General features: G+C 39.2%; 2 protein-coding genes across 2 annotated transcripts; one reads left to right on the forward strand and one right to left on the reverse strand.

Annotated features, from left to right (window-relative positions):
- Nucleotides 1-914: 914 nt before the first annotated feature.
- On the reverse strand, nt 915-1717 carry LOC135937399 (gastrula zinc finger protein XlCGF66.1-like). Its single transcript, XM_065480551.1, has 2 exons — nt 1656-1717; nt 915-1602 (listed from the first exon to the last, which is right to left on the reverse strand). Exons 1-2 carry the CDS (start codon nt 1715-1717, stop codon nt 915-917), a joined length of 750 nt encoding a protein of 249 aa, XP_065336623.1.
- A 10127-nt stretch (nt 1718-11844) lies between these two features.
- On the forward strand, nt 11845-13393 carry LOC135936964 (active breakpoint cluster region-related protein-like). The gene is made up of 5 exons (XM_065479987.1): nt 11845-11996; nt 12049-12215; nt 12276-12415; nt 12472-12718; nt 12908-13393. Exons 1-5 carry the CDS (start codon nt 11994-11996, stop codon nt 13146-13148), a joined length of 798 nt encoding a protein of 265 aa, XP_065336059.1. The 5' UTR covers nt 11845-11993; the 3' UTR covers nt 13149-13393.
- The last annotated feature ends 326 nt before the right edge of the window (nt 13394-13719 follow it).

The raw sequence follows: 13719 nt of genomic DNA on the forward strand, positions 1-13719 counted from the left end.
AAATTAAATACGAAACTATTTCTTGCCCCTCGAATTTTTATTCGAAAACTCCATGTTATCGGCTTTCTTTCGTTACACCAATTTTCAGAACGTGTAAATTTGATTTCTTATTAGATTTTTTCGACTAACAAACCTAAAAATCGTTTGGCAAGCACAAAATATATTTCTAAATAATTGTGGTGTTTCTTAAATGAGCCAGATAAAACTTGATTTGAAATCAAAATCCAAGAATTTGGATAAAGAAAAAGAAATCCTTTTAAACGCCTAGAGAAGTGACAAGTTGGCAACCTGCGAGGCATTAGAGCGCTGCACGTTGCATATACTCTTACAGCATTGAGTGGAAAAATAGGCGTCAGACAATTTTCCGCAGCACGAACTTTGTGCCAGATTTGTTTATGAGAATCGGACTCTCAATCAAATGGCGCTGGCATTTCTTGTGTTTATGTGACGTCAGCAGAAATTGCTGGGAAAGGGACAAAAGGGAAAGATGAACAGGTACCTGAACCAAAAGACATTCCATGCGCGTTCTCGAAGTGATTTCCAATATTTTTACCCTGTGGGAACTAACACGTATATAATTCTCCGTCTGAAAAGGGTTGGGAGAGCATCAGTCATAATTTTTCATTTTTATTAATTTTCAAACACGTCTGTTGCTTTAGAAATAAAAGTTCACTTTGATCTTGGTTAATTGTTATTTTATTTGCTAAATTTTCTATCTACTTGGTTTGAGTTTATTTTGTACAAAACTCTACTGGAAATTTGATATTAATTTGTTTTCACACTACATTTCTTCTGTAAAGCTAAAATTCATCTTAATTTTGATTTACATGTCGAGTAAAATTAATCTTAAAATACACGCTATAATTTAAGCGTCAAGCCGCGTCACTAAACATTCAGTCAATCCACGTAAAGTATTAAGCACACTCAACAATTCGCTGCTTGTGCTGAACAAGTGCATAGCGGCTCATGTCTCTGCCGCATTTGGGACATTTTACCATTGTGTGACACATCTTGACATGCTGTTTCAAATCTGCTTTTGAAGCAAACATCTTGCCACATTTCTTCTGTCCACATCTGATTTTCTTTTCCGAATGCATAGTAAGAACATGTCTTTTTAAGTTGCGATTCTGCTCTGCCGAGTAATGGCAGAACTGGCACTGGAATTCCTTTCGTTCCAAATGCTCCTGTTGCTCGTGCTCGATTCTCTTTTGAACTGAGGCAAAATGATCTTTGCAAACACGATCAGAGGCGGTGCACTTTTCCAACTTTCCATTGTGCTTGCGCCTGGAGTGCATGGAAATATTGATATACACCTCGTTGCATTCACAGCATTTGCCTCTTTTGTATTGTTTTCTACCGCCGTTTGAGCCAGTTTTAGTAGAAGCAGAAGATTTTCTCTGTGATTCCACCTCTTGGAATTCCTCCATTCGACGATCGTTGTTTTCCTTCAAATTTAAATCATTGTTCGCCTGCGATGAAGGTCCAGGATTGGCATCTTCCTCGCCGCCAATTCTCTGAGTTGTAGAATCTTGCTGGAATTCCTGGATTGGTTCAAGCAGAGCATCTTCGTTTCGTTCACTCTCTTGATTCCAGGACCGAGAACTGCGAAAAGTATGATTAATTTCATTTCAAGCAGAGAGCTCTGCAGTTATTACCTGCTTTCTTCTTGTGGACGCGAAATAATAGCTTTTCTTGGGATTCCTTTTACACGAGGCATTTCATACAAGGGATGGAAAGTTGAAACCCAACGCAGCACTCTAGGGAAGGAATCCAACTGAAGGGCTGAGAGGGGAATGACTGAAAGGAGAACAATTCATGCGGCTTTTCAAACTCTCGAACAATTTTCCCTCATTTCAAACATTTCTCCGCACAAAACGAGAGAAATCAGACAAAAGAAAAAAATCTTTTTTGCATCTCAATATTTCTTCTGACCTGAGTTTTCGAATCCCGTATTCCTTCCAGTCTCAATCTCGTTATTCGTTTTAACAATAAATTTCTAATTTCTAACATACATATATATCGCTATTGAATTGACAACATGCGTTTACAGAATTTAAATGGAAATAAATGTTTTTGGAAGCAAATTATTTATTTACAATTAAATATATCTACAAATTCTTGAGCAATGAATTGAGTTATTTATTTTGTTACAAATTTATTGTTATTTTCAAATTATGTTTCTAGAATTGTAATGGAAAAACGGGAAAACAAAGTCTTAAAGCAGACTGTCTTTGACGAATTTTCAGAGAAAATCAATTGATTCTCGAGGGTTGAATTAGGTAATTAATTTGCTATTTTTCCAACAAAAAATTACTCAAAAGAGAACTGCACATGCGTGAGAGCTGGCTGGATCTGACAAAGAAGTCGTTCGTGCAGGTGCGGTGTCTTTGCAAAAACTCAAACCAGCTCTCACGCATGCGCATTTCTCGCAAATACGTTCATATTGTTTTGCGGGAAAAAAGATCGCACGATGCAATATTTGGCTGGGAAAAATATCCATTTCACCTAATTTGACATTCAAGAACCGATTGGTCAGACAATCGCCAAGGGAGCAGCGCGACTCTTCCAACTCTCCGTCTTTTCTCGAAATAAACGCTGCGAAGAATGACGAGCCTGAGGGACCAGTTAGTTGGAATCTCTATACTTTTCCCAGCGCTGTTTGGAAATCCTGGAATACTCAGTATCTTTTAGGGCAGGAAGACAAAAATAATTCGAGGAATGTGAGCTATTTGGGTAAAAATGTTTGAGTAATTTTCTAGATTTCTCTCGGGTCTTGACAAACGTAAATGCTTGAGATAAATTAGAGGTCCGGAAGAAAAGAAAAATATTTCGAAGAAATGAGAAATATTTAGAGTATTTATTAAATGTCTGATTTTTGGAAAAGCTACAATCGATCAAAAATTTCCTGATTTATTTTCTCACGAATTCGAATTTCGACTTCATCCAGAAATGGCGCCAATCCACCGTGGGTATGTTTCGATTGAAGAATATTTCGTACGATTTTAAATAAAAAAAACATCTTAAAAAGCGGCGCAATTTATCAGGAAATCTTTTGAGACCAACTACGACTCGATCTAATTGAAATCGTAAAAACGTTTAACTTCGAAGTTCAGAAAACAAGATTTTATGAACTTCGCCAATTGAATAACTTGGGAATGGAAAAAATGCCATTTTTTCCGCAAATGGTCTCAGATTGTGATATTAACTGTTCGCTATCGCACACAAAGGCCTAGCACTGGTCTGGAAACTGATTTTAAATATTCTCGCACCTGTAAAAAAAATAATTTTGATTTTTTACGGTTTTACCCCACGTGTAAAACACGTACAAGCACAAAAGCGCCTATAGATTGTGCATTTTATCTGTTTAAATTCAATGGTGTATAGATTCTAAGTCACGAAGTCTCAAACGAAGGTCTCGGTAAAATTTAACACCTGACCCACTCTGACGACCTTTTTCAGAGCAAGCAACCCTGAGATCGTTACCCGATCCATATTACGCATCTTTTTCAAAGCCGCCGACCGTTCCGACGCATTTTGAACGCATCCGCGAGCGATTTTTTGGCATTTTTCAGCCAATGATGACCACGAAGGCGAGTGCCGCGCAATTGCCTCGACGGACAGTTGACCGCAGGGAGGGCGGCGGGCGTCCGAATGGACCGACATTCGGACGCGAGCAACCAGGCGGCCTGGAGGGGCGTCCCGCGGGTAGCGAGCAATGACCGTTTATAAATTAATGATGACACACTCTCGTCAATGACGGAATTACAAACAAGAACAAAACAAAATTTATGTTCCCAAAATATCTGTGTAATCGAGAGTTTAAACTGCATTTTCTATAGTTTAAGCATTCTCGGCTTCCTTCCCTGATTGAAAAACAGTTTAATCCTTCAAAATCGTATAATCTCACCTGATGTTGCAAATATTCTGGCTCGCCGAAAATAAACAAGAACCAACGTGTTGCTTCTTGAACGAACGACACACGAACGATGAATGCTATTCAGGAGTCTGTGGTCTTGAGGCGAGGAGTCGTAGCAGCGCCATAATAGAATTGGAAGACCGTTTCTTTAATGCATGCTTTTCCCCTATGAGATGTGAACTGTTGTGGGAGTAAATGATTCAACCAGAAAAGTTTTAAAAGCTAAATAATCACAGTTTAATGTGGAATAGTTGGCACCCGTAATTTTTCACGATAGTTTTGAACCGTCTGATAAAAGTTGGCCCTGATAATATTGGTGCTAGTGTTACATGTTGGGGGCTATCCTTTAATTAACCCATTACATAATAAAATTTAAAAAAATCCCCCCAGCACACTCAGCCAATGAAATGGGCATTCTTTTGATGTTTAATTTTATTTTTTGGCATTTCCTTCGCGTAGAAATACAGCGTTAAATCGGAGTTTCTACTGGAAAATCCCAAATTTCTATTTCTCCGGAACGAAAAAAAAATTCCTGCATGTTAACCGCAGGTATTTGGCTTTAATTTCTGCAAATTCCTAAATTTACCCAGACCTCTAAAACTTGTTCAAAAAATAAAATTACCTGAGGCCACGCACGGAAATTTTTACGCGCCACCCTGAAAAATAGTTTGTGAAAGTATAGGTGAAGAATTAATTAACATTTCATTATGTGTAAGACCTCAGGAAACGCGCAAGCTAATTTTTAAAATTCAAACGGTGATGTCAGAAATTTATTATTTAACAAGATTTTCATTAAAATAAAATATATGCGGATCAAATTGATTTTTAAAATAATATCGGCGCAGCCAGGGTGAACTCTGCTTGTCTGTCCGTCGCGCGACAGCAGCTTATTCGCGTGCATGTATGTAAAGCAATCTTCCGCCGAATTTGTGTCTCAACGGAAACCAAAGTGCATTCAAGGAATTTTTAAAAGAACAGTACCTCAAGAAATATTGAATCACCTCTTTTTTATACAATTATGTTCAAACTGATATTATTTTGTCTGGATATGGCAATGTATGGGGCAAAATAGCCCTGCAGAACCATAATAAGGATTACTTTGAAACTAAAGCAGGCCCTCGGCGCTCTTTTTAGACCTGGATTGCTTATGATTAGGTGCGATATGGTAGGCCATGTATTAAATTATCTTGTTTAAGTCATAATTCCGCATTGTTACCCTTTAAAAACATATATTTCTACCGCTTTTGCATCACTAGCTGCCAGTCTAGCTCTACGTTCGGGAGCGATTTTATCAAAAGCAATTGACCCAATGTCTAAGACTCACGCACCACTGAAAAGCATTTTTCCGGCCCTTTCTAATGATATCTCATTTAATGGGGGTCATAGATCAATTTCGGCAATTATAGATTAATTGTTTTATCCGCGTATATAGCGTGGCCTTGTTCGTATTACTGTAACTCGGCATAGGAGCATCGTTTGTTTGTGTTTCCCACCGTTTGGTTCTAAGCATAAGCAACCAGAAAGAATTCCTTTTTGTAATGACATAATCATCGGCCAATGAGAAGTTAGAGTTGATCTCTTTGAGAACGGTTCAAAGTTCGAAAATGCCGACTTTCCCCATAACAGTCAATGCTAGAGTAGTAGAGTGCCAGCAATGTATGCGCGGCTGACGTCACAGCAATTCTTCCCAAACCATCCAAATAATGACGCTCCAGCTGAGGCATTCTGGGAGTGGGAGTGGAACCCCCTAAAGAGCTTTCAGGTTCAGGTTGTGGAATCGTTCAATCGTGCAATTCACGTGCCTGCAGCAGAGGCAGAGAGGACGTCGCTCTATTTTGTAAGTGAAACACTGCGGTAATAGCGGTAGAGAGTAATGCCAGCGGATGCTCAACAATCTTAAACATCAAATGGAGATGCCGGGATGGAAAATCCGAAAGATCCGCAATCAATGGTACGTTTCTTATATTTAAATCACCCTCGCCACTTTTATCTTACAATTAATCGTCAATATCAGAGAGTTCAACGCACGATAAATCTAGCAATTTTTTGACTATTTATGTATGACAGTTATTTCAAGAATTTACCCGACAGCTCGAGACATACTCTCCGCGTTCAGAATTTAAGATAATATTCATCTATGTATCTAATATACCTTCTCTATCGTTTGTGCCGTGGCAAATTAGAGTCCTTGTATTAGAGAGTTGCGCGGAAGAGATATACGAACGTGCCTACGCCTCGCGCATCTCGGCCGTCCTATCTTGCCCCATGTTAAAATGATCACTTTTTTCCATAGGGAGGGGTCACTTTTTCCATTGGGAGGGGTCATTTTTTCCATTGGGAGGGGTCATTTTTTCCATTGGGAGGGGTCACTTTTTTCCATAGGGAGGGGTCACTTTTTTCCATAGGGAGGGGTCACTTTTTTCCATTGGGAGGGGTCATTTTTTCCATAGGGAGGGGTCACTTTTTTCCATTGGGAGGGGTCACTTTTTTCCATTGGGAGGGGTCACTTTTTTCCATTGGGAGGGGTCACTTTTTTCCATTGGGAGGGGTCACTTTTTTCCATTGGGAGGGGTCACTTTTTCCATTGGGAGGGGTCACTTTTTTCCATTGGGAGGGGTCACTTTTTTCCATTGGGAGGGGTCATTTTTTCCATAGGGAGGGGTCACTTTTTTCCATTGGGAGGGGTCACTTTTTTCCATTGGGAGGGGTCACTTTTTCCATTGGGAGGGGTCACTTTTTTCCATTGGGAGGGGTCACTTTTTTCCATTGGGAGGGGTCACTTTTTCCATTGGGAGGGGTCACTTTTTTCCATAGGGAGGGGTCACTTTTTTCCATTGGGAGGGGTCACTTTTTTCCATTGGGAGGGGTCACTTTTTTCCATTGGGAGGGGTCACTTTTTTCCATAGGGAGGGGTCACTTTTTTCCATAGGGAGGGGTCACTTTTTTCCATTGGGAGGGGTCATTTTTTCCATAGGGAGGGGTCACTTTTTTCCATTGGGAGGGGTCACTTTTTTCCATTGGGAGGGGTCACTTTTTTCCATTGGGAGGGGTCACTTTTTTCCATTGGGAGGGGTCACTTTTTTCCATTGGGAGGGGTCACTTTTTTCCATTGGGAGGGGTCACTTTTTTCCATTGGGAGGGGTCACTTTTTTCCATTGGGAGGGGTCACTTTTTTCCATTGGGAGGGGTCACTTTTTTCCATTGGGAGGGGTCACTTTTTTCCATTGGGAGGGGTCACTTTTTTCCATTGGGAGGGGTCACTTTTTCCATTGGGAGGGGTCACTTTTTCCATTGGGAGGGGTTGGGACTATTGATGAAAAACACAATATAAATTATCGATATTTGTTAAGATATTTGAAATATCACTGATATATCAGCGATAAAATATCAGAATTTTATATATCAACGTTGATACATATTTCCAGATGATCAAAAATGGCTGAAATAAAACATGATTTAATTGTGCCTTTTTTAACTTAAATTTATAAGTTTGATGTTTACAATATCAGCTGATAAAATGTGAGAGCGTCAATATATCTTCAATTTAAAATAAAAATATTGGGGTTTTTCTACATATCATACGTAGGAATGTGCAAAACCGATTATCGATTATTTTTTCTTTTTCCTCTATGATGTTGGGACTATCAAATGAGTACGAATCATCAATTTTTAAGCATTTTGACAGATTTTAGAAATCGATTATTTTCGATTATTTCATCCAAATAACCGACTATTTTTCGATTATCTCCCATAAAAAAGCGATTATTGTCTGATTTCTTAAAAAGGGGTTATTTTCCACTATATTTTGTCGAAAACCACGCAATCCGCGAACGTGCAACAGTGTTTTAAGCATCAGAGAGGTTGCCAAAGCCAATTTTTTAAAGGAATCTTAAAAAACAGATAATTTTTAAACAAAGAATCATTTAAATATGCAGTATTTATTTCTTCTATAGCTCAAATTTTAACATTGATGGTTTTTTATCTTTTAACAATAATTTACGTGAGCAATGATTGATTTCCAATGTAATCAGTATGTAATGTGATGAACATCTCGATTTCAGATCACCAAATGTAGCGAAACACGGACACTCACTTGCGACACAAATATAACGAAATGTTTACACTATGTTTCTTCTATTTATTGTTATTATAACATTTTGTTTAAAACTCTATGCAAATGCGCACACAGAAATGGAGAAGCTTCGATTTTTGTGCCGCTGTGTAATACAAATAAAGGAAATAAAAAATAAATTAAAAAATTGAATTAAAATTAAATAATTTGAAAGGATTGCATGAGGTTTAGTTGCAGAAAGTTGTTGTTCCTTAAAGTATAGCCCTACAGCAAGAACTAATTATTTTTAAATTTACCCGAAATTTTAGAAAAGCTTAAATTTTCCAAATTCGCGAGAAAATCGGCTATTAATCAGTCATTTTGCCAGTCTAATCACTATCTTGATTTGAAATCATAAATTATTTCACCAGAAGAGAAATTAAGATCATAAATCACATACCATTATGGACAGATCGTGACGAAAGGGATCACATCAAGTGAAAAACTCTTTGACAAACTTTATAATTTGTCAAGCAGTTAGGCAATATCTGAACTTTAATTAGTTGACAGATCTGATTTCATTATTGCGTCCTGGTCCCGGCAAAATTGCGCAACGTTCAACGAACACCCAAATTTTCATTGTCGAATTGATTGTTGACCTTTTATTGCAACAAGCAAATTCGTGTTTGGTTGTTGAAAGTTGCGCAATTTTGCCGCGACCAGGACGATTGCTCTCATTGTAGAAGTTGCTTACTTCCAAAAACAATTAACAAAATGAACAACTTGCTAAAGCCAACAATGCAAAAATATTTTTAATCTTCTGCGGACTGTTACCTGTAAGTTCTACTAAAACTTTTTCACTCAAACAATTATTTTTTAAGTATTTTGACCTATAACTGTGACTTTAATTAAATTTTAACTGTCTAAAAATACTTGAACACGATCAAAACATTCCACAAGAGCTAATATTGATAAAAAAATTTAAATTGTTTCCGGCAAAATGTTACACATTTTAATATCCTAAACGAACTTCTTTTGATTTTCCAATAAAAAAATGTATAATTCATCGCCTATATAGAACAGGAAACCACATATGAAACCGATTATTTGGTAGATTATTTGACTTGAAACCGATTATAAAACCGATTATTTGCCTCTGAATTTCCGACTATAATAATCGATTATATCTTATATCTTTGCCAAATCGACTATTTTTGCACATAACCAGCCCGTTGGCTCGCATTGTTCAGCGGCACTCTCAGGAGTGTCAAAGCAATAAGAGGTATTTAAGCAGTTGGGAGATCTAATACTGGCTACCCAATGTCAGAGATGGCCAAAAGTGGTTAGTTTCGTGACTCGAAATGCTCAAATTGCTCAACGGGCTGCTTTGCACCTTTCCAGCATGCGTGATTTGGCTTCACGGGACGAATGTCTAGCGTTTCAAAAAATGTCCTCGGTGCGGACTGCGGAGGCAAGTGGCCCTTGAGTGGGCTGGGTCCCTGAAATGTGCGGCCTGGTGCGCCCATGTTATCCGTTCGCGGTAATATTTGCAATCGGAATTCAGCATTCGTGCTAGTGCAGTGCGCGCCCTTCCCGGTCCTCCGGTCCTCGGACAGGGATAAAAAGAGCAAAAAAATAATGTTCATCATCCACCATTGGATATCCGATTGATATCCATCAGATATCCGCCAATTCGAAATAGAAAAAATTCAAACATTTTAACAAATTTTAGACTAAAAACGAGTGTAAGAAACATGGTGCCCGCGCATGGGCTAAGTCGTCCCTTATGGATTGAAGAGTTTTAAGTTTTAACGTGCTCATCCCTGATTGTGTTTAATTTAGATTGTATTAAAACTTAAGATGGCGTAATTTTTGTTATATTAACTATGTCCATATTCATGTTTTTTTATTTATTTTTAAAGAAAAGATTGAGCCATGACTGGAAAATTATTTTCAGATGCCTCCTCCCTATATCTGCGACCTGTGTGACCATAAAGTCACAACTAAGGAGGGGCTCAAATCACACCTGAGGCGTAGACACCCGGATAGGTAGGATCTTTTATTTTTTTTTATTAGGGTGTATTTCTTGTAACGCATGTGGTATTCAGGCTTCACGATATTTGAACACTCACGTTTTTTCTTTATTTTTATTCATTTGCCAATATTTTTGGCCAAATTTTGCTGATTTAAGCCTCTTTTGGCTGCGATTATAAGTAATTATTAAGTAATTAAGGCCAAAACATAATAAAAATGATAAAAATGTTCATTAGCGACTTAAGTAAGTGCTTGTCCTTTAGTTCCTCGTCCTTGACCCTAACTCTACTCTCGAGAATGTCAATCAAAACAAACATGGATGCCACCGAGTGTGTAAATTTATGAGATCTTATCCAAATGAATTATAAAATGATTAAAAATGACTGAAACCATGATCTGCAGGGTCTGTGAGTATTTAAAAGAGATGTGCGCTCGCTCGCTTCATTATCAACTGAGAACGAGTGTTTGGTCATCACAGTGAGTACGAGAAGCGTCCGGACGCCTTTGATACTCACTGTGAGACTCAAAGTTGCAGTCTCAATTTGAGAGCCGCATTTTGATACTCATAGTGAAAAATTTTTCTGTGAGTGCTCTGTCGGTATATTCATGAAAATTTTGTAGCATTTCAATCAGGTCAGCGTTCTTTTAAATTTTTACTGGCCGCGAAGGATTAATATATGTGCCTGCCACGCGTAAAACTTTCAGCTTGGCTACTAGCTGTGGTTACAAAAATATTTTTTCAAGACTCACATGCAAGCACAAAAATAATAAATTATATAACATGTTTTTTAGGGAAAAAGTACTAAAGTGCATCTGTGGCTTGACCTTTCCTTCAACTGACGCAAGAAAGGAACACCAAAAGGGTTGCAAGGAGCGTCAGAAACAGCTGCTGAAGGAAAAGCTGCGGCCGATATATATATGCCTTGAATGTGATAGATCCTATACCAGGAAAACCTTGATGTCGCACAATTGCCAGCCTTGATTGATGAAGCCATTGATTTGATTGAAGTTTATTTCTATGGTGTTGGGTTTTTTCTTTAAATTAAAAAATTTGGGTGTGTGGGAAGAGTTTCGGTTTTACTGGCTATGATGTCGAAATTCGAAGAAAACCCGGAATTTCTCGAGAGACCCAACGCCTACAAATTCCATCCTTTGCCCCACGCCCTTGCCACCGAAGACGGGGGGCAGAAAATCGGTGGAAATGGACACCTCTGGCAGCGGTCACGACGAGTCCAGCATTTTTGAAGAGAGCGCGGGGAGCCGGTGCAGGAAGAGGACGAGCTCGACTTGTGATACCATAATTTTCTTTATAATTTTGATCAATTCTGAACTGTTTAACTGTACAAACTTTATCCGTCAATCAATCGTGAAATACGTAACAATTTTTAAAATTACTTCTATAATGTTAATTAAATGGGCAGAATGAGTAAACAATTAAACCTTTCATTATTTTATTTATTTTTACATTGTTTGAAATTTTTTCGTCGGTCGTTTTTGTTGGTCCATAGGGAGGGGTCTTTTTTTGGTTGAAGTAGACAGCTACGGACATTACTTCAAAAAGGTAAGCTTTTTTTGTTACTGATTGAGGAGATCTCAGCCGCGAGATTTAAAACGGCGGCTGGCGCGGCTGGCAATATTTTAAACGCGTAGTTTGACATTGCTTAATGGCTTGAAGGGCTGGAAAACATTTTTTCTAATGCACTTTATAATTTTTATAACTTTTTTAACCTTTTTCACTGGCGATTGGTGACTAAAATAAATTTAAAAAATAAATAAACTAAATTTCTTAATTTTCAAACCTTTTAAGAATTTAAATAAACTACCAATTAATATTTCTGCACATTTCAGGCAAGAAAAAAGCTGGTGTGCGGCTCAGCCTCGCCGGTTTGGAACGAGGAATTCGTCGTAGAGCTGGAAGGGTCTCAAAATCTAAGGGTGCTTTTGTACGAGGAGACCGGACCGAGGGCCGTGCTGAGAGGAAGGGCCACTCAGATGGTACCAATTCATTTATTTTATTCTCAGTTTTTATTAATTAATTCTTTTCCAGCTGAGCCACTCTTGGCTCGGAAGGCAGTCCAGTCTGCGCACCGTGTCAATGCAGAACTACGAACTCGACCTTATGGTGCGGTTTGTGCCGAGCGAGGAAACTTTGCGTCGCGTCCCGACGGCAAAGGTCTCTGGCCTTTTTGGAGCCAAAATTCAACAAGTCTGCAAGTAAGGGTCTTACCGAAATTTTCCTTGAATTGTTATTTAATTAATTTTTTGCCAATTTAGGAGACAAAAACGTCCGGTGCCATTCATAATCACGATCTGTGTTCGCGAGGTTGAGCGTCGAGGAATGGACGAAGTTGGGATCTACAGGGTGTCCGGCTCAGCGTCGGACCTGAACAAGCTGAAGAAGTCTTTTGAGACAAGTTAATTTATCATTCTCTTTTAAACTCGTCTTTGAGAAAATTAATTTAATGTGTAGACTCGTACGAAGCGGAGCAGCTGTTGAAAGAAGTGGACATTCACTCGGTGACGGGCATCCTGAAGCTTTACCTGAGGGAGCTGCCTGAGGCGCTGTTCACGGACGCCCTTTATCCCAAATTGTTTGAAATCATCAACAGTTCGGAGATGGACGCGTCGTCCAAGCGGCAAAATCTGATCACCATGTTCCGGCAGCTCTCCTCGCAGAATCAGCAAATCGTTCTTTTCCTCCTGGCGCACATGTCCAAGTGAGTAACGAGTAATAATAGAGGAAATTTATTTTCTAATTAAAAAATCAAAAACAATTTTTTTTACAAATCTGTGAGACCCTTGAAACAAAGTTCAAACAACAATCTTGTGAATTTATACAAAAATTTCAGCGCTCAAAATATGAATTTTTTGGTCGGTCTAAAACTTTGTCCTTTTTCGTGTCTCAGGGTGAACCAGCAGGAGCACGTGAACAAGATGTCGTTGCACTACTTGGCGACGGTGTTCGGGCCGACGCTGCCGCGGCCGTGCTCCAACTCGAACCAGCAGCACCGCGACCCGCTGGCCGCGGGCACGGTGGACGTAATGACGCTGGCTGGAATCCTCTACCAATATTTGCAGTGCTTCGTCAGCGGCGAGCTGCGCACCCTGATGCCGCCGCCGCCCGGCCTGCCCTCCCAGCGCAGCTAACCCTACAAACGGAAGAGACGAAACAATATTCCTCACAGGGATCAAGACACGTAACAAACGCCAAGCACGCCAAATGCCTTGTTTTTGCTACTTTCCAGAAGTCCTTGGCGCCGAAAACACAGACAGACACACATTCTTATTTTATTTTTATATATTTAATAGATTAAACAGACTCTGGTCGCGTCGCCGATCGTAGTTTTTCATAGGGCAGCCATCCAACGAGTATATGCATAGGCCATATTTTTTCCAACCCTCCCCTCCCCTTACCCTCCCCTCCCCTTACCCTCTACCCACCCCATCCATCCAGCTAGAGCAGCGTAGCAATTTATATACGAATATACACATATTTTGGAATAGTTGTTATCTCTGTTGGTGGTGTGTGAAAATTTTTAATTTTTCTAGTCAATAGAGAGATGATACCCGCTTAAGTGTTTTACAGGCAACTCTTGTATCACGATTCCAATCGATTGAATAATAAAACGACGTAGGATCAGAGGTTCTGAAAAGGGCTCTATCAAACGCGATTCTTTTATTTAGAATTATCACCTCTCCATCTGTGACCGACGAGTCA

The sequence above is a fragment of the Cloeon dipterum genome, chromosome 2, assembly GCF_949628265.1.
Source record: "Cloeon dipterum chromosome 2, ieCloDipt1.1, whole genome shotgun sequence".
Taxonomy (NCBI): Eukaryota; Metazoa; Arthropoda; class Insecta; order Ephemeroptera; family Baetidae; genus Cloeon; species Cloeon dipterum.